This window comes from Trypanosoma equiperdum (genome assembly GCF_001457755.1).
Source record: "Trypanosoma equiperdum strain OVI genome assembly, contig: ctg_447, whole genome shotgun sequence".
Lineage (NCBI taxonomy): Eukaryota > Euglenozoa > Kinetoplastea > Trypanosomatida > Trypanosomatidae > Trypanosoma > Trypanosoma equiperdum.
The window spans coordinates 19,604-46,791 of record NW_027124362.1 but is presented as its reverse complement, the minus strand read 5'-3'; the positions used below and the strand labels follow the sequence as shown (position 1 = coordinate 46,791).

The following is a 27,188-nucleotide window of genomic DNA, read 5'->3' as shown; positions in this document are numbered from 1 at the left end:
CCCCCCCCAAAAAAAAAAAAAAAAGATGTTCCTTTCATCCATCCAATCACACAGGTAAAAGCCCTTTCTTGCTGCTGTTTGATGCACTTTTAGTGTTCCCATCACCGGTTATTACAAACAAATAAAATGAGGTGATAGTCATCATCCTCATTTTAAGAAGTGTGTAACAACTTAATAGATAAGTAACAATGAAAAGTTAAGGCACCAATCGGACTTCTCCTCCTCCTCCTCGCACTTAAGTTAACTTCAGGAAAGGTGGAACGGCCTCTTAAGGTCCACTCCCATTATTATATATAAACACATACTTTATCATATAAAGAAAATAAAAACAAATAAATATATACTGAAAGGGTAAACAAAAGGATGTTAACCGTTGAATAGAAATGCGTCCGCTATCTGAGAAATTTTTAAAAAGTGGCCCTCTGATACAATAAACAACCGGAGAAACGCACACTCGTATGTAAATATATCTGGAGAGTTTGAGTAAAGTGCAACTTAACACATAAACAAAGAAAGGATAAGTTTAGACGATGCAAACATACTAACTGTGCCTCTTAACGCACATATGTCTTCGGAGCTGCGCAGTCCGGTGACTCAAGCATGGCCTCAGCGTCAGCCAACATCTTCTCGTACCGCGTCACTGACCGCTTAAGAGCCTCTTTCTCCGGTCCTTCCGGCAGGTTCTGGAGGTGGATCCGCGTCTTCGGCAGCGACTCCTTCGTGTAGGAAACAAACCGACGAACCGAACCTAAACGCAGAGTGTAATTTTCAATTTTCCCAAGTCGTTGAAGAGTAGTCATGAACTGGTGATTTTTCACTAAGTTTTTGGGATCGTCCGCCATGGAGACGACAGCAGCCGTTTGGGATGGACCACCCACAGCAAACTGGAACATGGCACGTGGTTCGGCAGGGTTTTTGTCAAGGATACGACTGTAGTGGACGACACCGTCACCCACCCCCGTAGCAAACAAAGAGGATAGGATAACATCTTCTTCATCTTTGGGATTTGAGGGGTTTTTACGAACTTGTTTTAATATTGCCACCACAAGAATTATTCCAAACTCGCCACTGTCTTGACCAACAGCCCTTGAGAGTGCCACTTTTAAGAGGCCTCCAAACTCCGACGCACTGTCCAGTACCTCAAATGTCATTCCATGGGGTACGTTTCCGAACAACGGAGAGTAGGAGACGGTGAGGTTAACAAACTGCGGATCGGGCACTAGTAAATCCATCACTTTATCATCGTCCATCAATGAAATTGATAACCTCAACTCCGCGCGGTCGGGCATTCGCGCAAATACATCTCTCATCAACCGCCTGAGAACATTCCATGAATGCCATTGCGTAGGTTGCTGTGCAGGGCACTGAGCGTCGGCCATCACGAGGCTGATATTACAACCCAAGAGGAATGTGTCACAGAGCTCTTCTGTAGAGTCCATGTAGATGTTAGAATCGTTTGGGTCGTAATAAACAATTTCCTTGGTTTCAAACCTTACCGGTTCATCACTGTTCGGCTTAAGTAACGTCATGGTCGTCCCATCAACATGAATTGAATCCTCAGCTTCCCCTTCAAGAAGTACAATGGTGCGAATATTCGTTACGGCAGACGACGACATGGAGGCCTTTGACTTCCGTCCACTCGCCGCGTCGCCTTGTTTGTACTCCCCCTCCTCCGTCGGTTGTACGTCCTTGAAATAGATACCGATTTTCTTTTCACTGTTACACCGTACCAGTTGACCAGGAACATCCTTTTCAGCATCGTCTGGTACGATGGGTTCATTTAACGGACGTTGCGCTTGTCTTGTACCCATTGGGTTCAGGTTGCGTGAAACGTTTGTTGGGACACCTGGCCAATTAGGTGGAGCTGTAGGCCTCCCCGCCAGGCGGCTCCGAGGAAGGCTGCCATACCCACCCATTTCCCGTCTTGAGGCCAACGCGTTGGCGCCATAACTGTAGAAGCCGTTCATACAAGAATTAGTACGCGATAACCGCATACTGTTCTTCCGATTGATTCCATAACAGGCTCCTTCTCTCGGCGTTGTGCCACTCTGACCGGCCAATAAGGAGCCACGGCGACTGACTGCTCCCCCCATATCGTATACGCAACGGGCAGGGTTAGGGACACTGGAAACGCCTGCGCCAGAGGTCCTGCGACGCGTACCGTAAAAACTACCACCACTGTTCGATGCTGACGCGGGACCATCAGGAGTCCAGTGAAACGAACCACAAGGGTAGCGACTCGGGCTACTTCGAAAGCTACTTCTCTTGACAAAACTTCCTCCTCCACCGGCGCCACTGTGAGAACGAAGGCTTCCTTGTTGGGACGATGAGCGCATACCGTACCGCGAACCCCTTGAGAAGCTTCTGGGACGATAAAGAGTACCATACCCAACATCTTCAGCGGATAGGTGACCACAAAGTGAGTTGTCGCGTGATAGAAGCCCACTGCTTTGCCTACGTAAACTTGGGGGATTATGCGACACAGAAGAGCCATATCCGGACCCTCCGCCGTAAGAACCGCCGTTTGACCCACTTCTGGTGAATCTCGCACCGATGTCATTAAAGCGCATGGAGTTACCCTCCCTTCGCAGCTGCTGTCCGAGTTGTGATGGGCCGCCTGAGGCGTGGGTTCCGTGTTGTACAGCACCGTATCGCGTCATCACTCCGTAACACTCCGCCGCAGCTCCCAGGTTGGTTGGTTCATTGCCCCTTGCGGGTGGCGGCGGTGCCCGCTGTGTTGGTCGCGTTTGCCCGTAGTGTACACTAGCCCTCCCTCGGTAAGGAGGATGCTGGTAACGAGGAGTATTTCTCTCCATTGCTCGTTGCAGGTGGGTGTTATTGGTGTTTCACCTAATCAGTCGCAAGTAATTCCCCTTTCCTCAGTGATTTCAGTCAGTATCCTCCTCCTTCTCCCTCTCTCTCTGCTTCGCTCACTTGCCTATTGTAGTCCTTCCAACGAGTAACAGTAAAGAATCTAATACATATATAGAAGGATTGATAAAAGCATATACGGTTAACAAAAAAAGGAATTTTTCAAGTTGTCCGACAACCCGACAGCTTACGGCCACCGTAACATTATAGCATAACTTACAGAGCTGTTTCGTGCGATGGGTAGACAAACGGACATAAACAAATATAGATAGATGATACTTTTGTGTATGAACTTGTGTAAAATAATGAAAAAAATATATATGCGCTGTTATAAACTCACATGACTAGGGGAATTTTCCTCATTCACTGACAAAGCGAACACTACCGTGTGCTAGAGAGGAAGAAGAGGTTTTGTTTCTACAAAAACAAACAAACAATAGGTAAATAAATATAAACAAAGGCACTCTGCAATATAACTACTTGAAAAAGTGCAGATGAAACTCTCCTTCATCTGCTTCCGCATCCCATTGCTTCCCAGTGGTCCCCCCATCGATGTCAGTAACGACTTTGCAATAACCAAACAGGTACCTTCTCAAGTACAACAAAGAAAAAAAAGGAACCCACCGCCAATGGCTGGCGCTCACCAGGTAAAATCATGCGGTGAAACAAACAACAATAGAGAATTAAAAAGAAAGGATTCAAGAAAACATAAAGGAAGGGTTACAGCCATCCACTAGTGTCCACACGCACACAAAAAATATATATAATAATAATAATAACTATTATCATTATTTTAACAATGACACGAACAAAAAAAAAGATGCTTTGCCACCTAGGAGGAAGTACACGGAATCGAAAGAATAAATGGCACCGAAAACGGCGTGGAATACAGTTTTGTAAAAATATGTACACACGAAAAAGAAAAATAAGATGGAAGGAAAATAATGAGCAAGTTTCTGCAACCGGCACTGTAGATATAAAATGTAGACGCCAACAAAACTTATAAGAAGAGAAAGTCGAGGTTGCCAAAGTCCAAATAAACGCGACCAATTGAATTTCGTCAGTAACATCATTTGCCTTCTCAACCTCGCTACCTTATTTTTGCTGCCTCCACACACACACACAAGAACAACAACAGAAAAAAAAAACAGAATATAATGGAATTTGCACTAATTTCGTATTTTGGATTTTCACTCCTCAACTCACCACAATCGTGTACATGAGGAGGCGGGAGAGCCTAATCTTCAGAAGCCATATGTTTGATGGAGGCACTAAGCGCCTCCAACTGGTGACACAACCCCTCACCACCCATCCACCGCCCTTCGTCGTCCTTCTCCTTCAAGAACGCATCGGTAAGCTCAGCGAATTCCCAGAAAGCGTCAAGTGGCCTTACGGTTCCCATGCCAAAGCGGCCCTCCTCGATACTGATGGCGGGACACACGATCTGCGCTACGTCACGCGAAACAAGCGGTACTGTTGTGTTCAGCTCCTTCCTTTCCATTAAGTAAAGTGCGCGAAGAACCCCAATTTTTTCCTGCCGCTTCCGGCTTTCGCTCTGGTTGCTCTTGTATATTGCGGACCAAAACCTTGGCGCGGACGCTCGTTCATAGTTGTGGAAGACAAATGAATCTCCCGGGCAGTAGCTGTCCCACCCATTTGTCCAGAGTCGTGCAGTGTACAGCATTTCCTCCCCCTCAAATAAGTAGGGGAGATAGGGGTCAAATGGTACATCCTTCACAAACTGAGCATCACCAAAGATATAGCCTGCGGCCACAAGTGATTGAAGAAGTGGACGCTGTCTTTTCAAAATCCATCGAGCCCCAAGCTTTGGGATGTTGGTGGGAGGAATGACAGCCTTGCACATGGCCATCACATGAGTGTAATTAACTTCCTTGTCTGGATTCTGCGGAGTGTAGCCGTTAGGGTAATGCGACAAAACTCCCCGAGTTGGCATAAGCCGAGCGTGTTTAATCATCTTCTCGTCCCACTCCAAAAGCGCTCTGATGTGACTGTCAATGACCATATAATAATCCTGATCTACGTAAAAAAGGCTAGTGATGTACCGTGCGTAGGTGGGGCCCCGTGCATCATCCGGATCACCGACACGTGTGACGACCTGACAGTTGCGCAAAAGCTCTTTGCCTTGCGGTAACGGACTCGGTCGCGAAATTTTGGGTTTGAGGAAACATGTGAGAACGTCGTTCTCACGTCTTGCGTGTAGTAGCGGAGTTGTCGGAGGTGGTCGGAACTCATCTGATGTCGCCTCATCAAATGCACGGGGCACAACGTCACGCCAACGAATATTAAAATCACGCTGACTTCCAACGAACCCTAAAAGTGTAGGAGAGTTGGTACAGCCGCTTTCACTCCCAAATCGCTCCTCGCTGATACCAACAAACACGCGGTGTGGATTTTTTGCCGCACTGAAAAGACGGTCCAGCGTTGTCACGCACTCGCTATCACGAAATGAAGCAAGTGAAACAAAAATGGTAGCAGTATCCGCTGCAACATTGGAAGACGGAAGCTCGCCTGAGGAAAACGACACAATTCCCCGCGATATGGAACTTCCCTCCGAAGTCCCAGTAGAAAAAAAGCTGGGAGTGCTAAGAAGGAAGCAACTGGACAACAACATAACGGACGTGAAGAAAAATAAGAGGGAAAATAGAAATAAAAAAACCTTATGACGGCGCGACACGAAATGACCGACAAATATAGCCGCAATTTTTCCCCCTCTTTCCATACCTGAATAATGAGGTCCTTAACAGCGTTGTGCTAGTGAACTGTAACCTCCTAGTAGTTTTATTTTCATGTCATTTAGACAAGATATATATAAAAATATATATATTGAACGCAAGAGGTGATCGCAGGGTTAGAAGGAAAAAATATGTCTAGCGCCATTTTCAAGAAAACAGGCACCCATGCAAACAAATAGGAAAATACGATAGACAGCCTGCAAAGAGCTACACAAACAGGGAAAATGGAGGAGTAGGTGATTTGACACATTTTCGTGGGAGGAGAAAGAACTTGGGTAGAATGGGAAAAAATACAAATGGAAATCAGTGTACGAATCGATCAAGTTTCACTGTTTTCAATCGCAGGGTCCCTGCGTCCAAAGGTGTCCTAAGCTTAAAATTCATCACGGGGTGTCGACAACATGTTGTGCCACGCGGCACTTGAGGCAAGAACCGGTGCCACCGCAACGCTTCAGGTACAGAAGGGACAAAAAAAATAAGAGAAAGGAAAGGTTAGTCAGTGTACGAATCGATCAAGTTTCACTGTTTTCAATCGCAGGGTCCCTGCGTCCAAAGGTGTCCTAAGCTTAAAATTCATCACATCAAACTGTTAGCTGCAGCAAAAAGCATCGTATATGCTGAGGTAGGCAGCCGTTCAAAGGGAGGAAAAAGGAGCGGAGGTCATTTCGGTGAAGCTAAGTGGAGCCTAAACATCAATAAAGAGAACAAATGAGGAAATTTCAGTGTCACGCCGTGAAAACAACAACACACAATTAATGCCCCAGCTTACAAAACCGGGAATGGAGCACGTTGCACTAAAAATAGTGACAACCGCGAAGTTGCATTAACCGAGAGGGGAAACAGTTAATCATGTCGACAACGTCAACCAGACGAAATCAAACATCATACGCAATAAATCACCTCATAAACTTTCTCCGCCACCATCCTGGTGATGTTCCTTGCACGAACTGAAGAAACGTAGTGCTATCCTCAAACAATCCCGTATCCCGACCTAACTCACCAATAAGCACGACAGGAAAGTCCGGTTCTAACTGCAACGAAACCATTGGATTCCCACCGAGTGAAAACGGGAGCAGGAGTGCGATGCTTCTCATGCTGCTGTTTACGTACGGTTCTGACAACATCGGAGTTAATATGAAGTCGACGTCACGAAACTGTTCCTCTGTTGCCCTCACAACACTGTCACGCGTTCGCAGTGCACGATGGTAGTCAAGACTGGTCAGCGCTCTACCATTAAAAATTGCAGACACTAGTTCTTCCGGAAGTTCCTCCAGTACGCCCGCTTTTCCGGATGTGGATGATGATGATGATAAGCACGGATCTCTTCCGTCCGAATGAGTGTTCCAGAAGAAGAGGCGATCGAAGGCTTGTGAAAGCTCGTAAAGGCCGATTGTTTGTGTTGCCTGCACTACCTCCTCCAGGTCAATGTCAATAGTGAGTGGAATGACCTCCAAAACTTCATTCTTTCGCATAGAATTGCGTGTGGAAACAAGCCGAAGAATGCGGCGGCGGAACTCGTCAGCCGACAAGAGTCGCTCATGGCAAAGGGCATCAATCCAATCCGCGGGATAACCGACAGAAAGTTCAATGTGTGGTCCAATCAATTCCTCCTCCCCACTTGTTGGCCGACTCCCTCGTAAACTTGAATACCCATCACTAATCGAACGTTTGAACCTTCCTACACTGGCATATCCATAACGGTTCGCGCTCGAGTCATTTGGAGGGGAGGGCACCGGGCGCCTCCGTTTCGTGGATCCGGTGGCCTTATTGCTATCGGTGACGGCATTCCCGTCATTCCCATCGGTTGTATCACCGCTCTGAGTGTCAAAGAATGAGGCTGGTTGAATGGCTGACGTAAATACTTCCCACAAATAAAATATATCATCGAGAGTCCCCGCGGTTATACCGAAGGACATGGACGGAACCGAGAGTCGATAACCCTCCGCAAATGTCGCAAACGACTGCGCTGTGGGTTTAAATGAAGCAATAGGATGATGTAAGGGGGATGTCAGGGCTGCAGGCCCCATAAGCGAGGAACTGATGGCGTAGTTACACGCATTCCGAGAAACGGCCACGGCAGCAGGGTTGTCAGAAACAATCAGACTTGCCTCATCGATTGTCAGCGGTGTCCGACACGCCAACTTTCCGACAAACTGGGCACCATGGCGGCGAAGCCAGGAGACGAAAGGAAATTCTGTTTGTGGCATCTGCTGCAGTAGCTGTGACTGAGTCCCGTACCGCGTGCAAAACTCTCGCACGTCAAGCGTATCCGACACACCAATCGCGACGCCACTTAGCATACAATCAGGAGAGAAACCGCGCTGCAGGTTGCTGCTGCTTGCTACCTCCACAAAGCAAGGTTCCTGGTGCTGCAGCTTCTGCGCAGCCGGGTCCCGCCTTGCACGAGCAGCAGCGAGGCCACTTGCAGTAAGGGCATCAGCGCGTTCCCGCATCTCATTAACGAGTTGCCGCTGTTGTGATGTCTTATGCCGCAGACGCTCCACAGCCTTGCGCACGCATAGTCCCTCCAACATCGAAAGGTATTGTGGCCCTCGAGTTTACCCTTCACTCTGTTTGCTGGTATATTTACGCAAAATGAGTAGGTGTAATACAAAATGCGATTTTGATGCTTTTTTTTTTCTTGCTAATCTCACTCAACAAGACAAGGACACACGCATCCAACAATTGAATACTAAACTAATTCAAAGTGAATAACAATATCCTGAAGAAAAAAGGAAACGCTAAAAATAACTTGAAGTCTAAAATACAAAGAGTACATGCTTAGCACCTATGCTCACAAGCGAAGCGTATCAAGAGTTCAGTGAGAGGAAGTGTACAAAAAAAAAAAAGCACGCTCTACTGTGTCAACTTTTCCTGGTGTGCTCTCTGCAACTGGAGAAGTGTTACATCGGTAAAAGGGGTGTGAGATCGCCTCGTGAATTTTTATTCGGAAGTGAGAGGTGAAAGGTGGGGAAATTCGAAAATAAAAAAAAGGACACGCCAGCTAAAAAAAGAATGACACATAAAGAATGAGCAACGACTCCGCACTCCGCCCACAGTGGCAATGCGGAGATCAAAATACGGACAGCCAGCAGCAACTTCACCACTGCGGTGCCCAACTACGCCATCGATGTGGAACATCTGTAGTTCCTATAAGATTTTTGTTATTTACAGCAGCATTAATCAGTTGAACCACGCGGCTCTCAACAGTTCGTGCGGTGATTGCCACATTCGCATTATGTGGGTGAGCGTTACAACTTTTATCAGGCTGCAGCATACGTTTTTCTTCGACTTCGGTATCACTCGTTGCATGTTGCAGGGACCCAGTGGCCTTTAAATCTTCACGAGCCCTCTCACAGCGGAGGGTGTCAACTGAGTCTTTGAAACTTTTACTCTGTAGTCCAGAAAAAGCCTCGACAGCTGGTTCTCTACGCATCGGCAACAAATCATCGCTAAGTTTCACGAAGATAGAAGCGCAATCAAAAAGCTTGGGTAAATCCAAGTTAAGTGAACGTTGCTGTGCGGCTTTCTTCACTGAAATCCCCGAAATGAGTCCCGATACCGCGGCGGACGATGATTTTCTCCTCAACGGTGCCCCATCGACGGTGGCACCTTGTCCTTTATTCGCCACCACCCAACTCTCCATCGCATGCGGAAATGGTTCTTGCACTTCACACCTCACTGTCTTCTCGTGCGCAGTGATGACATCCTGTGTTGAATGCAATGGGGGTTGTGAGTTTGTGGACTCTGGCGTATTACGTGGGGAACCGTCTCGCAACGTCCCCCCGGTAAACGCCGAGTGCAGTGACGCCCCCGAGGCATCTGCTATAGAAAATGTGTTCACTCGCACCTCCCCTGGACGATGTGAAACACAAGTGGGTACTTGGTTGTTCGATCCCTTCGGTGATAACCCCGCATATGGAGATAACCCCAAACCTCCTGGTATAGAATCCACATCTGTGCTCCCCCTTCCGTGCTCACTTGTGGGCCGCCTCCCCGACTCGGCGTTAAAACCTCGTGTGCTCTCAGGAAACTGTTCTTGTTGGAGGGGAACGTGGCGGCAGGCGAACCCCCTCAGGTCTTCAAGACCATATTTGACGATCCCGACGAGGTCTGTCTGATACCGAAGCATAGAAAACAGGCACTGCGTCGCGGTACTGAGAAAAACACCGAAGGGGCACTTCAGGGGCAAGACAGCGAGCAGAGACCCTGTCAGGCGGAAGATCGTAGGATCCGTGCATGGAAAGGGGGAACTGCCTGGTGTCACATCCACATCTTCTTCATCTGCTTTTGGTCCCGTTTCTGTCGTTGCCGGTTCTCCGCCGTTAAGCGATTGGCTGTGCTGAAAGGCCACGGAGTGTCTTGATTGACGACGTCTCTGCAACGCATGACCACCCAAGCAGTGCGTTGCAACATGTCCTGTTGCTGTATCCACAAAAAACGTGGTGGACTCACGATCTGTTACGTCCAACAAGTACTCGATCATGCTACACTCTGCCAGCTCACCTGTAAAGGTTTGAACGATATTTAACCATTTACCTGCATCGGTTGATGCCGTGTAAAGTGAAAGCTGAAGTGCATCAGTATACAGTGGTGCCTCGTGTCGTAAAATTATCAGCCGCACTTCGGTCAGTAGTGATTCATCTAGCTGTGTCCAGTTTGTATTAGGGCATTTGCATTGTGTTGATGACACGGAAAAGGTTTCACCAGCAGCCACAGGATCACCCTCACTTCCCTTACTCACCTGGGTACCACTTTCTGTTGGCGATGGTCCTGACTCAGGCTTCGTTCCACGCCTATTACATGAACAACGAGGAAGGAGTTTCACCAACTCGCTATACAAAGCCTCCATCTGCGCCGCAGGTCTGGGCAGTTGAGTCGCCGAAGATGTGACTTCCAGATTCTTTTCAATGAATGAGCAGAGTGGTTGAATACTCCCATAGTCAAAAGCATGCGCCAAACGTTGTTCATACTGCGTTGAAAGCCCTCTTTTCTTGCTGCGATGCCGCCGATGATGTGGTGGGGAAGCTGCACGCATCTCAGCCTTGGCCACGGGACTACACCTCGGTGAGCCGTCACTTCCGCCACTAAAAACTCTACTCTGACACCCGTGATGATCATCCCGCCGTCCGTCGAGGGCCGAATTACTGAACAAATGTTTCTTGTACTCATTAAGAATATGAAAGAGTGACAACGGTTGGCGTCCCATGAATGCAGTACACTTAGCCTGCAGCGACGGCGGCAACTTCATCTGCCAGTTGGAGGAAGTGACGGCAACGTTAGGTAATTGGGTGATGAAATCCTTCAATCCTAGTGGCAACACCAGAGGCCTGCGGAGATACCGAACGGGCAAGTGACCTAGTAAACAGCTGATCACACATTCCATCGCCGCAATTGGGGGCACATAGTTAGAAGGTTCCTGGAAACCGGGAAACTGACGTTGGTCTGCAGTAAAACGGACAAAATGGTTCGCTACCGGTACAGGGGTGCTTGATTCACAGGGCTGGGAGAAAAAAGAATTCACATCGGAGAAAAGAGCTGAGGGACAGTTCAACCCTTTTGTATTTCGACGTACATCGCACGGACTTGCGTGGAACGGCTGTGTGATAGGTACTGCTCCCCCACTGGTTTTACCTCCACAGTCTGTAGAAGAACCTCCCGTGGGAATAAATCGGTGAAAGCGTGGCATTGTTCCATCAGATAGCAGAAGCACGAATACTTCTTCTTGTGTTCCCTCCGCGGAAGGACAACACATTTGACGGCGTACTTGTTGAATACGTTGCAACTCGACACTGGTACTACACACCCCAGAAACCAATGCTGCCCTAACCGCACCAGTCGATCCAGCTTTGACTGCTTCGCAGAATTTGCCAGTCGTTTCCCCTGTCAAACACGTCATGGCCATGTAGCGCTGGAGGTTCCACAGAGGTACAGGCAAGGCGCAACCGCCAAGAATGAGGGTTGTCCCTTTGTCGCCCATCACGAATTCGCAGAACTGCAATGTTTGATCAATAACCGTTCTATGCTCTTCACTTACAGTCCCCAGATTAGAAAGAATGTCAGTGAACTGACCAAACCTTTGCGACCTTTCTTCCTGTGGTTCCTGCGTAGCCATCCGTTTAACGGTGTCCTCCGCCAGCAGCTGTTCTTCCACGGGGACTTGCGAGCAAGGTACCGACGGCGCAGCGGTTGAAATACAGGAAGGGGACCGCAGACCACAAGGGTTATTGTGCTCGTGACTTAGTTCCCTTTCTGTTTTGCACCCATCAGAGTAGTTGTGGTCAAGAGAAACCAACTGATACACACACTGGTACAGCATAACCCGTGAATGCGAACACATATCACGCACCACGCTACGCAGCTCATCGTATCGCGCGGCGGCGTTTATCAAGAACGGTAATGCACATCCCCAGTGCAGATGCATTCCAGGCGAGAAATCCAAATTCAAGAAACCCATGCCCTCAGACCATGGCTTGCTGTCCTCCAGCACCTCATTGACTGAATCAGCACAACTACTCCTCGGTGCTTGGTGAAAGTCGCCACCGATGTAATCATCATCGCATTTTTCCGAGGCTTCAGCTGCCGTAGGGGACGTGCTTCCGACGTTATTCAAACACTTAAGATGCGCTTCATCGCTCAAAATATCGCTTAACATCATCGCCAGATGTAACGACTTCAAAAGGAGGTGAACAACCGGTAGTGCGGTGCGAGAGTGACGCAGGCGACGCACAGAAGTGCTCTGATATGGACCAACTCCGGAGATTGAACTGAATGTTTGAGTGTTCCAAATCGTAACAGCCTTCTGCAGTGCACTGATCGCTTCCTTCGACCGTATGCAGAAATTGCTGAGCGTCTTGGACTCGCGCGTACAAACCCACTCCTTGTATATGGCCATGCATACATCAAACAGCAGCAACCCCAACTCGCGCCAAACAGAGGCCGTTGCTTCATGTGTGCTAACAATTTCCTCGATACGATAGTACTCACGAACGATTTCAGCATCACTCCTAGGGCAGTCGATAGTGCACTCTACTCGTCCAGTGGCCCCATTACTGCACAATGGGCTCCTGATCTTAGACGAACCATTGTCTTCAGATTGTGAAGATATAACGTTTACACTTTCTACGGGTTCCGCCGCAAAGCCGTTTGAAGCGCCTATTGCGCTACCGGAAGAAAAACAGTGTCTTTGTCGCCGTTTAGCACGAACCATCTTGCGCTGACACAACAAGAGAAGCAACATTGACTCACTGCGTTCTTGGCCGATGGCACCTGTGTATGCACAGCGTAAACATGAACTCGGATCCTCTGCAGCCAACTGCACAGGAGTGGGTTGGCTTCCGGTGAACATATCAATATCAATGGACATCTCCCAAGCAATTTGATGTGACAAACTCTCAAGATCTTGCGGGTCACACAGGTGTTGCAGTCCGATACGGTACTTTTCCAACATTAAACTACTTCTGTATTCGCGATATCCTTCCCGATCAGCATCATCGATAGGAGGGGTAAGAAAATGTTCAATCGCTTGTACAGCACGTCGTGGTTTACCCTCTTCGGCAATGCGTTCACACAATATCAGAATATTTTGCAGTTGCCATTCCGGAGGACCGAGGGTGCTTCGGAGGGCTATTATCTCAAACCGCTGAAGAATAGTGCTGTGTTCAGGAAGAAGACGACCAGCAATGTTCTGTAGGCGACGCATCGTGGCCTCCGTATAAGCCATACATCTTTTCCCCTGGCTGTAGTGTTGCTCGTGACCGGCATGCGTTCCAGCGTAAGAGGGTGAATAGTCAGCCCTCCCCTCTCCACACAGTTCGGGCGAAGCACAAACGGAATTGCCCACTGAATGGGAAGTGCCTATGCCAGGAAGGGGTCCACTGCCGGCTGGAAAATCACTGCTAGCACCTCCTGTGGTTCTCTTAAGCTCTATGGCGTTGATGCCTTCCTCGAGGTCCGATATTTCCTGAAACATAACACTCAGTTCAATTTTGAGTCGCGCATTTTCAGTGTAGAATACGGTGTATGAATCCCTTAAAGCGGCACGTAAAGGGGCTAGCACCCCTTTCGCCTCACCATAGCACTTCGATTTAACCAACGCGGCGGCACGAGATATTTCCATCTGCTTATAAAAAGGGAAGCTTCTATATGGCTGTGTGAACTGGGAGTTGCCTTCACCGTCTGGGAGAAAGTCGTTGTAGCTCAGTTCCTTCACAACATCCCATCGAGAAAGCGATTTAGCCGCTGACACCACAAAATTTGCAATGTGAGCCTCTGTCGGACACTCAGATGTGGGCCACATCGTGCGAAGCAAAGACCGCTCTATTTCATGGAAACGGTTGTTAACTGCTCTCTCGTCAGCTCGCCGTAGAAGTCGGATACCCTTCACGACCTTCCAGAGATTTAAAATACTCTCAAAATCATACACCCGCATGTAGCAGCGCATCGCTCCTACTACATCGTTTGAAGAAATTTTGACTGGTAACTCTCTCCCCAAACTTGTTGGGCAACTATGACCTCCAACAGCCTCTTCAGAGTGAACGTCATCCAGTCCAATGCAAATTAAGCGGAGGTACTGACCCAACGCTACCTCTGGCCACGCAAACTCCAACACCACTGGTGGAGGCATACGTTTCTTCACCTTCGTGTTCTCTTCTCGCCTCCAACTGCTAGGGTCTGTTGCAACTGGACAAACACCACATAGCATTGGAGAGAGCCCAAAAACGCTTGTGGCGTCATCGGCCACCTCCCACGGAAAAGGTGAGTTATGATCACTTTCTCCAGGCACGCCATCTGCAGCGCACACTGGAGTATCCCAGCAGTGTTCTTCCTGTTTTTCTCCGTTGCAGTTTCTCATCAACTTACGGATGGCGTTGCGAAAGCCGGGTTGGTTGCACAAAATATTAGTACGAAATGGATAGTTTAAATCTTCTAGAGCTCTGTACAACCTTGCTGCGGCCTCCCAGGAAAATTCAGATAATAATTTCTCCTCAGCGCACACAAGCACGAGAGGGGCGTCAAGCGCTTTTTCGGCGAGTGTGGCGACAAGATCCAAGGTGACAAATTCTTCGGCGACAGTTTTCGCCAATGAGGGGGGAAGTAAGGCCTCTCGAGTCAACCGCACGTTGTATGCAAGCTGGGCCAGTGCCCCTGCTATCGTATGGGGAATATAATCGTGTGCATATGCGAAGTCACGGAGCAGCTCTAGCCACCGCACCATTCTTTTGCAATCGCATGCAACCAGATGGGAAAGGAAGGCAACTGGAAGAATATCGGAGGAAAATATACTGAAATGCCGTCTCAGCAGAGAAGTGCAGCTACTCACACATGCGTGGTCGCTGCACTCCACTAGGATAACGCAGAACAGCTCAAACCAAGGTCGCCACTCACTGTTGGAGAGGTTTTCGTGCAATTTGAAAAAGCGCTGCTCCTCTATATCACCATCCATATTTTCATTATCGTAATCCCGCCCAATGTCCAGAGAAACATTATCTGCTAGCGCTTGAACTTCTGATGATGGAGCCCGCCCGCTTAAGTTCACTACGCCACCACCAACACTGAATGGTGATTCACAGACTTGTGACAACCGTTTTCTTCCAAGGCTCCTCAACTCTTCATTTTCAGACAAACTGGAAGCAACTCTTGCTAGCAAGCGGTCCCCAGAAACAAATGCCACAGGGGATATGTTGCTTGCAGGCGTGACATGCGTGGTGCACCCAACCCCAGGCCCTGATTCTCTGCCAGCAAAAACGGAAATATCTCTAACTGACGATACATTTTGTGTTGGATACGGCGATGACAATAGAGAAGACCGCATGCTTGATGGAAAGTTTGTAGAACCCATTGGAATGGGGGCGGACTTCCGCGGTATGTCTCCGTCGAAGCATGTATGTTTTACCAACTGATGCATGCTGCTCCATGCTCTCTCAAATTTTGTGGGAGTCGCCGTTTTTTCGCAAGATGGTGTCATACCTATCGTTTCCCCACGTAACTCCGTCTCTGCCGCGAAACCGTCAGAACGCAACGGTGAATTTAGAGGTGGTTTCTGCTGGCTACCATGAAGAAGAGAAACACGGGAAGTTGGAGACGAGACAGCCCTAAAGAACTCTTTTATCCGCTCACTTGGTTGAAAGCGCTCTTCGATATATTCGCCGACAACTAACTCATACGACACAGCCGGTAACCTGCAACGGCCACACACCAGGAACACGCATGCGAGGAGATCCATTTCCACTTGTGCCTCCCACGAGGTGGTCACTTCATCGAAGGGAAAACGGTAAGTGATGCTTGTGTTCTTGTTCACAATTTCCTCCACTACCAAGCGAGACAACGGAGATTGACTAAACCATGTTTTAGGTGGTTCTTGGTGCCCGTAAGGCAAGCTCCCCAAAGTTATTTTAGGTGTCTCCTGTATCTTAGGAGTGTTACCAGCGGGTACCAACAAGATGTTTCTCCGTGTCGATTCTTCTTCTGAGCATCTGGTAGAAGGCTGGTTGGTCACTCCATGGGCGGCTTTTGCGTAGATTCGAAGTAGCAGCAGTGCCGTCTCGACCACGAACATAGAAATTGCTGTCAGGTCAAAATTTTCAAGAAGGTCCACCAAGGCTTGCACAATGCCCCTTATAACTTCAACACTAAGTCCCGTAGGAACGGTAACGTTCGATGTGTGACCCTCTACAGTCTCCTCACCCACCATGAGCGGCTCCGATATGCCGCCCGCACGCCTCAATATTTGTGAAAACATGAGGCATGCGTAATGAACCGTCGACCCATCGGCAATGGGAAGCAATGCCAGAACGGCTTGGAGGACAACACCTATAACTGAACCCGGTACATAAGACCTTGCTATAGTGTCTTGTGGTGATGGATCGAAGTCATTAGGAATCTGCTGCGGGGCTCCTTGTTTTTGATTACGTCTCTGTCTCTGCATAGTCGCGGAGGCTGTAGCTGATGTCGCCATTTCAACGTGGTGCATTAGCTTTCCCAACAGTAGCAAAACAAACCATTCACAGTGCTCTTGAACCAAATCTGGAGATGCCTCGCAAAGGCCGATCAGAAGCTTGCAACAACTTGGAAGTGTGTAAATTGAAGACATTAGGTGCTCACTCAGGAAGACAACAAGAAGCTCAAACATCGGAGCAATAGTTCGTCCGGCCGGCTTTACTAGTTCAACGATACTTTCTGTGACATATACACGGAGGGGAGCATCCTCATCTGTGCGTTCCAGCAAGCCTGCAAGAACACTCAATAGTGGAGGAAGGTACAGTTGCAACTTTGAAGGTGCGTCGGAGCTGCGCAGGACCGCCACTGCTGCCTGCAGGCAGGCTTGTAGTTCCTCGTCAGTAAAGGCAATAATATCGTCAAGTGCATCGGAAAGGGTTCGGAGCAACACACGCAACATAACATCAGGCCACAAATAATCGGTGAGTTGCGAACTGCGCCCACTTTTTGCCTCATTACCATAAAAAGGAGCTTCTGGTCGAGCCGCCCTGAGAAACATCGCGTAGCCCGGAGTTGGTCGAATGGATAGCTGGTACGTGCTAGCGAAGGTTCCAAAATTTCCACGACTTCCGCTGAGTGTAGCAAGGGTAAGAAGAGGGGTACTCTGTGGGTCGTCAAACTTACGGTCAGTGCAAATGGCACTAATTGTCCCCAGGAGCTTAACCACCGAGAGGGAAAGCTCAGTGTCAATAGGTGGCCTACGGTAGAGAAGTGAGTAAAGGCTCTCAACAGTAAGTTTCAAATCATCCCTTTGATCGAAAGGATTTCCAATGACAACATATTGTATGAGCTTCTGCAAAGTGCCAATAGCCACGTGTAGCCTATTGGTGTCATTGTCACGCAGCAGTAACTGCTGCGAAAGTGGCCTAAGTAATACCTCAAATTTTGGCCATTCCACCCGAGTGGTTTCGTCCATGAGGAAAGAAACAATGTGAAGAGCGGTAATGACAGTTCCGCGTTCCAGCATATCGTGGGGTACAAGCACTTGCTGCAAGAGTTGTAGCATAGTATCGATGTAAATTGGAATGAAGTTTGGTACCGACTGCACAAGTTCGAAAAGAAGCATCATCTCATCGGCACTATACTTCACGACATTACTGGTGCTGTTAGAGGTAAATGCGTTCGTAGGGGTATCTGCGTTGACTCTATGGCTCTGACTACTACCATAAGAAAGCTCACAGTTACCGCGAGCTCCCGCCCACTCATCCCCTTTTTGAACAACCTTTGATTTTTTCACCGAGCTGGTCATTGTGCTGTGGAAATCTTGGATCACTAGCGAAAATACTTTTCGCAGCCGTGGGTACACAACCATCGGAATGTAGTGTCCAAGTCGTCGTAGTATCCTTACTGCCTGCAATCGATTAGGTGGGTACTCATCGTTGAGGGCTGAGAAAATTAGGTCAACTATCTCCTTGTGGGTGTAAAGAAACTGATCCGTCTCCTTGGTAAGACTATTGAGTGCCGAGTGACGTATGGTTTCATCGGGGTCGCACAACGCAACCACAACGAGGCGATGCAACACTTCGCGCAAAATATTGTTATGGGACCGCCCTGTGTGGCGCTCGCACGTGAAGGTTGCGTCATGGTTTGACGACTCAAGCGGTGAGCACTCTAGCGCTCGGTCAAGATTAAGGTTGTTTTCATCTTCGCTGTTGGTGTCGCCATCGTCACCGAAACCACGACGGACGTTCCCTACATCGCACAAATTAACGTTATCAAACGCATGTGCAAGGAAGGGGTACGCTCGGGTCTCGGAGGTGATAATCCCGTTTCTCTCGCTCCTGTATAGTGTCGGATTGCACGGAGCGCAGAGAGACCCGATTTTCAAGTCTCCATCCCACAGGCACTTCACGGCGCACGCTGCCATCTGCTCCACTTCACCATCCAGCGCATCACTCAGTGGTGAACCGCCCACTCTCTCGGCTCTTGAAAGGAAACAATCCGACAGTAGCAGACGTACACATGATTGCACGCACGCACGCCTGAGGACGGTGTTCTGATGATGTAAATATGGAGCACACACCTCAAGGAAAAATAGAGCGGTGCCCTCCCACTCCATGCATACAGTGTGAAGCACACGAAAGCAAACAATCTTCCTCCTGGTGTCGGATGCGCTCTTCAGGGGGAAATCGGTGCAGACGGACTCCCTCTCCATATCGCTTACCGCCGTGTCCCTGGCGCCCCGCACGATCACCGGCCCATTATCGTTCAATACTTCAGCAATACGCTGCAACAAAGCGAGGCAGCAATGAAGCCGCATTTCTCTGTAAACACCACAAATTTTTGCGGTAGCCCCCAGTGTATGTGTGCTGAAAGGCATTGAAGTAGCGATACCAGTGAGTCGCTCTACGATGGGTTGCAACCGGTCACGACTTGATACGGGAAAGTTGTGTACCAGTAAAGCGAGAACTGCACTGGCGGCGGGACAGTAAGCTGGTGTTGCCTGCTGAAGAGCGTAGAAAAGCATCGGGTAAATATGGCTTACAAACGTAACCTCAAACAGTTGCGGATACTTCACTGCAATAGCTGAAAGAAAAAGAGACAAGTTGACGAGAGACAGTGTGTACATGTCTTTCTCACTGGTCCCAACTGTGTCTCCAGCAATACTGCCGACTCCACCACCAACTGTGGAGTTACCAAAAGCGGCAGATGCAGGAAGGGCTACGTGTAGAACACACGCCTCCTGCTGCTGTTTACCAGCCGCAGCCTTCCTATGCGCCACCTTAGCCCTTCTTAAAAGCATGTCTAAAGCTCCACGAATTTCACCCTCCTTCAGAGTATGAAGACCATAAAGTGCCAAAACAGCAACCAGTCGCTCGACATGCCATAAAGAGCTTGATTTATCCTGTCGTTCACGCGCTAAGCATTGGAGAAGTGGTTGCACTGGGAATAACCTCCACAACACCAATTCTTTGACCTTTCTGGTATCATCAGGGACCGCTGGTGCAGAGCCCTGCCCCTCCTGACTCCGAGAAGGATAACCGAGCGATCGCCGATCCCCAGTATTTGGCGCCGCGTGATATTTTCCCCCTTTTGGTGGTGACCGCCCTAGTGAAGTTTCGTCAAGGTGCTCCATCACGGCTGCAATCGACAAAGTGGTTTTGGCACCGCCAGCAGTGTCATACAAAGGGCTGCTACCGGCAAGACTGGTTGATCTCCTGCATGAATCGGTTTCCTCGCTACTCTCAGACGAACACGGAGGACCTCCCTGTGCTTCACTGACAGACACGGTTTCGCCTCCGTTAGCACCTCGTAGACCTGTGGCCACACCAGGTTGTGTATCTTCTGCACCAACTAAGGGAGGAATTTCAAGGAAGGCAGCACAGGAACGCAGGGCACTCACGAACGCTCCAATCACGAGGGTGCTAGCATGCAAGTTGGTATCCGCGTTGTGAGACGGGGCGATCGTTGCCAACCGGTTCTTAAAGCGCTTATTGGCCGGATCAACTTGTTTAATATACCCGCACAAAAATGGTTCGTCATTAGCAGGAGGGGATAACCGCGGTACAAAACAACGCCCCTCTACATTCCCCAGTTCACCCTTCGCGACAACAACAGCCTCTTCTGCAGCCGGCCTCAGCAAGTCCCCTCCACTACTACCGCTTTCCGTGGCAACTAAAGTCGCACCACCGTCACCAGATGATGAATTCCAGTTCAAACAATATTGACGGGCTATCGTGCACCCAAAAAAAGGGATACTCGGGAGTGTAATTGTACATGAGGTGCCCTCTCGACAACATTGTCCAGTACCGACAGATTCAGTGCCAACAACAGCCCTCGGAGTACAAGCGGTTTCGCCCACTAAAAGGGGTGCTTCCAACTGTTTTAACGAAGTGCCTAACGGTGTTGCACGCTGTGACTTATGGGCGGCACCTTTGGTGACTGGTGCAGTACGTGGAGAAGATAAAGGTGCCTTTTGGTGGTCACCGGGTGATAGTACAAGTAAAGCAGCTCGGTCCAACAACTCGCGCATACAAGAATAACTTCCCCGTACGATATCCAGAATAAACAAGCTTCGCAGCGCCACTGCCGCCAACTCGCGCACGTGTGGCTGGTGAGTGCTCATCAATGATTTCCATATCACGAGCAAGAGCCGATCTCTTTCGTCACGCAGTAAAGTACGATATAGCAAGTAAGGCCACTGCGCTATGTGGTGGATCATAATAAACCCACTAACTTGGCCCGCAGGCACACTCACATCACTTATAAAAGTGCATGCCAGTCGCAACATCTCGGTCGCAATTTTCAAGTATACCGTGGAGCTTGCCCCTATCGCGTGAAGTTGCGCCCACGCTTCCATTGCTAGAGTTGCCGTTGATGGGTGAACAGTCGGCAAACATGCGTGGATGTGATTAAATAAAAGAGTAACCCTCTCGTTCCTACTACAAAACCGCCACGTGGCCACTCGTATAATTATATGCAACACGAGAACTTGGTCACCGCGCTTGCTCAAGCTACGCAAAAAACTGTTAAGAGAGTTTACAATGGAACTACGATAGTCTGTAAGAGTCGGTGTCGGGGTTGAGGCACAAGCAGGCATGGAACCAGCATTAGTAGAAGTGCCTGCCTCAGTGCTTCCGAACCCAAATGGTGGGCGCTGCATGGACAACGAGGTCGCCGTGACCCACTGCTCGCGATGAAAAGAGTCGTTGCACTTTTCTACTAGTGTGGTGACCGCGTTAAGACCACGTTGGTGCCTTTCGTCCAGCATCTCATACGAAGCGCAAACAACACTCAACGGGGGCTGTGCAAAGTTTGCAAACACATCCATGTCATCACACCACCTCCAGAGGCCATTGTCCGATTGTACCCGCTGCCTTCCCCTATACCTATCTTCACATGAGACCGCGGCTCCCATTTCTTTCTGAGTGCCCTGCCTCCTACGCTTTCCATACCACTTTGCACAAAAAGATTTATCACTAGGATCCGATCCGAATTGCCTTGGGCGTTGCCACGCAACTTCACACCCTGTTGGCACGCCACCTGACGCCGATGTCCGCACTAAACCTGGAACCGCTGGTTGATTTGCGGATACAGCAGGCGTTGTTTCCCATTCCGTTGGTAGGCATTCAAAATAGAGCATGAGAGGGGGAAGAATATGTGCGCTGTCAAGCAATGCTAAAGGTGTTGAAGACTTTCCACAGTCATCTTCGCTAACACCACCGCGCTTCTTATCCGTTTCGGATTCCTGTGAAGAAGTTGGTGGGTATTGACCGCTATTTCCTGCCGCTGCTTCAGCAGAGGTGTGTGTTATCTTACCACCCTTGCTGCTAACGCTGTCTCCTTCCCTCGTACGGTTCTCAGGTTTTGCAGGCAGAAAGTATTCTGCTGCAATTGCCTCCAACCGAGCAGCCATCTACCTTTTTTCTCTTGTTTTCCCTTCTCCCTTTTCCTTTCCTTTTCACTTTTGTTTTTTGTTTTTGTTTTGTTTCCCTCCTTTTTCTCCCCGGAGGGGAGTAAACTATCGATTATTATTCACTTTTTGTTTCACTTTTCTTTCCTTTCCTTTTTGTTTTGTCCCACCGCCACCGCCACCTTTCCACCTTCACTCTCGTGCACCGCTGAGGAGGTAACGACAGCGACGTGCTGGATGTTGAACTTTTGATTTGTTTTCTGTTGTTGTTGTCCTTCCGTTTGGTTTGAAGTTGCTTTTCGTTTGTATTCCCCCTTCTCTTTCCTTCGACTCGCTCCACCTATTCACCGTGAGTAGTCGGGGAACTGATCCCGGAGGGAAAAACACCAAAAAGACAAGAGAAAAAATAGAAAAGGAAAGACGAGCAAACATTAAAAACAAAATAAAGGGAAATGGAGAGGGGCGCACTTAAGAAATCACAGACTGCAGAAAAAAACAAAAAACAATGGAGAGAAACAGAAAATATTATACGATCCTTTCATAGTCGCGCGAACCGTTTCACTTTTCTATATAACTATATACTTTAAAACCAGTGAAGTTACTGAACAATGGAGAAGCTGGTTAAACGCACTGAGTGCGGAATGACAAAAAAAACAAAAATAGCACAGGAATAGCAGAATATTAAGTAAAAAAAATGGAAAATACTCTACGTGTCAAAAACAACAAAGGCTTCTGCTTTTTTATTATTATTTCTTTTTAGAGAGAGAGAGAGAGAGGTGGGTGAGTACTATGCATATCTCGCTAGCCTTGATTTCGACTCGTGGTATATCTATTAAACCCCACAACGCCCGTAAAAACGTAATCGTCCTTGTAAACGGAACTCTTCAGTCCATATTATTCTCTTTTCGAAACATCCCCTCCTCCCTTTTTTTCTAAAAAAAAAAAGTAACTCTCGCACACACCTCCTTGGCTGTTGTCACTAGCAAAATGACCAGTACCTTTTTTTAAAAAAATAAATAAGAACAATAAAAACTAAAGACAGTCACGCAAATACCCGGCACGAACCAAGAAACATTAGTTCCTCTATCAAATGAAAACAGTGTCCCCTCTTACCCCCCCCCCCACCAAAAAAAAAGGTTACCACCTATATACTCATGTATGCATTGAAAGGAAACAAGTAATAGGAGGGAAAAAAAAACAACAAAAGAGAGAAAGAACATTCATGAAACCATCTCACGTGTAATTTCGTTTGTTTTTTTCGCCGAGGAAACTGACGGCGCGCATCATCCGTTCCTGGCATCCCCCGTTGTCTTTTCATGTATGCCCAACATCTCCTCCAGTGATGTGACCTGCTCAGCGTACCTCATAATATTGCCGTAGTGTTGTTGAATATCCGCATGATGTGTTGCTAACATCCATGAGCAGTGCCGTGAGCATAACAGCGCCCCTACTGTGACACCCGCCGCAAAATATTTGGAGAAGATCGCCACTCGAATGCCACTCATCGTTAACTGATCAATAAAACGTATATTTCTACCTCCTTCACACCTATACACCCCCTTTCTGTTGACTTCAAAGCCGTATCCTTTACAACCTTTTTCGGTTTGGTGTTGTCTTTTCCTCTTTTTTTTATTTTTTTTTGTTTTGATTTGAGTTTGCTACGCGATTACCGTACGAATATGTCCGCTTACCCTTCTCTCCACCAGCGCTCTTGTGCAAAAGTGGGAAAAAGCGTGACCCGATTTTCTAAGACTGTGGTACCGTCAACGTCAACTGCTAACATGCGTGTGAATATAATTATAAACAAGAATATTTACCGTTCAGAAGAAAGGGGGAAAACAGAAGAAGGGTTCTTTTGAGGTAGAGTTGTACGTGCAGCCAGTGATATAAAACTAAAATATACAAAAAATCAATAAAAGTATTGAAAGGACAGTGATAACTTGAAAACTAAGAAAATGAGTTACGTCCTGCCGCTATGTAAAACAAGAAAAAAGAGAGAAAATATTTCTTCTTTCTTCTTTTCTTCTTAAATATCCCTTTCCTCCACTTCTCCCTTCCGTTTTGTATCATTCTTTTAATGTGTACGTATATTAATCCCCAGTTCCTAACTAACTCGGTCTTCGAGCATCCACCCCCTATTAAATATCCCGCGGTCACACACATTAAACGCAAATGCCGCTCGGTGGTGACAACATACTTTAGCAGCGATAACAGTGTGGCGTCCTCCACAAAAAGAAAAAAAGAAGAAGAAGAAGAAACAGGTAAAACAATGTTTATGCATCCCTGCCAGTGTTCCTCAAGATAGGAAGGATCATAAAAGAGAATAAAACAACTCCACAGTTCCCACGTGCCTTATCCCATATGCTCCTCCACAACATTCCTGTTCCTTTTTCAAATTCATATCACACCAACGCTCACACCGCCAAACATCTTCTCCCTTTTTCCTTTCATTTCCTTTTCTTATTTTTTCTTCTCACGTGCAAAAAATAAATTAATAAATAACCTTTCAGTACCTCACTCAAAAAGTACACCCCAGAACTGGGAGTCGAAACACTGTAGAAACAACCACAGAAAGCGGACGCCATCCGCTGGCGGTGCCGACAGTGAGTGAAAAGAACCACAAAAAGCATAACGTTGGTTTCGCACGCGAAGAGAAAAAAAAATTAAAAGAAAACTTTTTTAAAAAAATAGGGGAAAACAAAGAATAGCATGAAAACGGTGGGAAGTCGCATACCATTCCAACTGGATTTTTTTTCTTTGCGTGTATAGGTCAAGCGGTTGTCCTCTTCCTTAAGGTGAGGCATATCATACAGGAATGGAAAGGTCGACCAACCTCCACGGCATACCCCTTCAATGCCTCCTCATCATCACACACACCAACAAATGATGCCAAAGACGCATTTATCGCCCGCGCTGTCTTTTCCATTGCCTTGATGTGTTCGTACAAAGCTCTCCCGCGCGCCCCATCGAGGCCCTTCATCGCTAGCAGATGTTTCAATCGCTCTGCCGCATTAAGCGCCTGCACGCCTGCTTCGTGAGCGTAATGTGAAATTTTCGGTGGATCCCCGTCATTAGTTGAGGAAAAGTTAGGTTTGGCAGACACACAGTAGCCGTATGGCACAAAGGTTGGGCTGCGGATGTGGCCCAAGCATTTCATGCGGTTGTTAAACACTCTCTCCACCGTAGTAAGTGAGTACTTTCCCTGAGTTTTGAAGTCGATAAGCCCCTTGGCCTCCATCACGCATGCGGCACGGAAAAGAGCATCAGTAATCTGCCGACCCGTCTCCAAAATGGCAACACGAAGTGTGTCCACATTCCCTGAGGTACGAGTGCTTAGGGCCAGATTATACAGTGGTACCTTCGTTACCCGGTTTATACGGGTTTCAGGAATTAAAGCGCCATATGGCGGAGATAAATTTAAGAGGTTCTCCACCTGCAGCCGCTGTATAAAATTCATATACCAAAGTGCGGGTACAAGCTCTCCCTGCGTAAAGAGATCAAGTTCAACCGTAAGGGAGAAAATAAGCTCCATCACATGCAAAACATGTTGGTTAGCGTACATTGTAAGTATTGATGTTCGCTTGATAGCTTCGTTCTGCAAGTCCGCAGCCAACCCCGGGGTCTGAGAAAGAAAAATGTTAATGTCAGTGCTGTACGACATTTCCTGCAGTCCCCCTAGTTGGGGCAGCACATTCATAAGCCGGCGGTGGGCAAGACCCCGGTTGCAGAGCATACACTCCATATGAATAAGATATACCTTTTCCATTTCTCTTGCCCAACTACGTACAGCATCTACGGTGTGCTGGCGGAGGAACTCGGTTTGTTGAGGTGTTACTTTGCGGTGGTCCATTCCCTTGTGAAGGCGATACTTCACCACACCCTCGAGTAATTCCTCCTTTCCCTCCATTATTCCAAGATAAAGGGGGGCGCCGTAACTTGTTGACAAGTCTTCAAGAACGCGATGGCTCAAGGAAGGACCATAAAGAAAAGACTCACTTGGATTACTGCGAAATAGTGCGATTACTGCAATTGCTCGCACTGGAAGCAGCGGCTTCTGCGCCCCGATAGACTCGATATATTCCAAGATGGCTTGAATAGACGGTAAACTGAACAAATCTTTGAGTGAAGCCAACTGCTGCAGCGTTGTCGTGTACGACTGCACCACCTCACAAAAGGGAGCAACGGGCATTGGTTTTGTTGGAGTGAAACCACTCGCCCAATACGCAACCTCAGTCTCGCGGAAAAAACGGCCATCCTGCACGGGCTCAAAAGTACGCGCATAGTCATCTGAATTCAACAGCTCCTGCGCCGCGCTGCATATACCGCATGCCTCCTCAACAGCCGCTTTTCCCTCAACAACAACAAACAACCGGAGCGCAGAAAGAAAGTCCATGCGCCAACGCAACCGCGTCGCAACGGCAGGTGAGTCTGCCTTGCATGCAGCCTCCTCAAGTTGACAAAGAATCTGCTCATCGGGCACGTTTTCCTCGCTTTCCATCTCCCTTATCCATGGCACAAACTCCTCATCGCTGCGGATCCCAGTCGTCATGACCGCACGCAGCACAATCTCTACGGTCCTCACAACACCTCGGCAATACGCATGCAACACAGGATTCTGCTCCTTTAGTAAATCCATCTTGAAAAAATACGGGAAGGCAAGACAACCCGAAGTAAGGGAAAATCCCTGAAGATATTGTAGTTCCTTAGCAAGAATGAGGTCCATGACGTCCAGTAATTCCTGTCCCTGCAGTGTTGCAGCCGAAGGAATGTCCCCTTTCGCGAGGAGGTCGTTGAGCGAGCGGATTTGAGCATATCCGCATCCTGGGTCCGTCTTGGCATCCATCACCTCTGGAGCGCTGAGCATCGCCTCCTTATCGACACCCGCTAATGATTCACATTTCCACGTATTTCCCGTGGAGGAAAGGGCCAATTTAAACTCATCAAGACAATCTGCCCAAGTGTCATCCAACGCGCACAACATCTACGAGTTTCCTCGAACGAATGCCGTAGGTGATGAGAAGTGCCGAGTATAAGCAGCTGACACTACAAGGTAAAAGAGATTGTGGGATCGAGGTTTGGTCTTACCTTCTTTTAAACTCTTACTCCCAATATCAACTGCCAAAGTTCAAATGCCGCTAAGATGTTAAGGGATAAATATTTTTGCCACCGCTTGTTTTGTGAATTGCCCTGGTGTCGTTCCCTCTTTATTTCGA

General features: G+C 48.1%; 5 protein-coding genes and 1 pseudogene across 6 annotated transcripts; all 6 read right to left on the bottom strand.

Moving 5' to 3' along the window:
- Positions 1–554: 554 nt before the first annotated feature.
- Positions 555–2,816, bottom strand: TEOVI_000189200 (uncharacterized protein; the record flags this gene model as incomplete). Its single annotated transcript, XM_067225052.1, has 1 exon — positions 555–2,816. The coding sequence occupies one exon, from the start codon at positions 2,814–2,816 to the stop codon at positions 555–557; it is 2,262 nt and encodes a 753-aa protein (XP_067081153.1).
- Positions 2,817–4,108: 1,292 nt separating this feature from the next.
- TEOVI_000189100:pseudogene lies at positions 4,109–5,611 on the bottom strand (annotated as a pseudogene). Its single transcript has one exon. A coding segment is annotated over exon 1 (1,503 nt).
- A 909-nt stretch (positions 5,612–6,520) lies between these two features.
- Positions 6,521–8,158, bottom strand: TEOVI_000189000 (uncharacterized protein; the record flags this gene model as incomplete). The annotated part of the gene is made up of 1 exon (XM_067225051.1): positions 6,521–8,158. One exon carries the CDS (start codon positions 8,156–8,158, stop codon positions 6,521–6,523), a length of 1,638 nt encoding a protein of 545 aa, XP_067081152.1.
- Positions 8,159–8,724: 566 nt separating this feature from the next.
- Positions 8,725–21,978, bottom strand: TEOVI_000188900 (uncharacterized protein; the record flags this gene model as incomplete). Its single annotated transcript, XM_067225050.1, has 1 exon — positions 8,725–21,978. The coding sequence occupies one exon, from the start codon at positions 21,976–21,978 to the stop codon at positions 8,725–8,727; it is 13,254 nt and encodes a 4,417-aa protein (XP_067081151.1).
- Positions 21,979–23,258: 1,280 nt separating this feature from the next.
- Positions 23,259–23,480, bottom strand: TEOVI_000188800 (uncharacterized protein; the record flags this gene model as incomplete). Its single annotated transcript, XM_067225049.1, has 1 exon — positions 23,259–23,480. One exon carries the CDS (start codon positions 23,478–23,480, stop codon positions 23,259–23,261), a length of 222 nt encoding a protein of 73 aa, XP_067081150.1.
- A 1,265-nt stretch (positions 23,481–24,745) lies between these two features.
- Positions 24,746–26,956, bottom strand: TEOVI_000188700 (Mak10 subunit, NatC N(alpha)-terminal acetyltransferase, putative; the record flags this gene model as incomplete). The annotated part of the gene is made up of 1 exon (XM_067225048.1): positions 24,746–26,956. One exon carries the CDS (start codon positions 26,954–26,956, stop codon positions 24,746–24,748), a length of 2,211 nt encoding a protein of 736 aa, XP_067081149.1.
- Between the last annotated feature and the right edge of the window lie 232 nt (positions 26,957–27,188).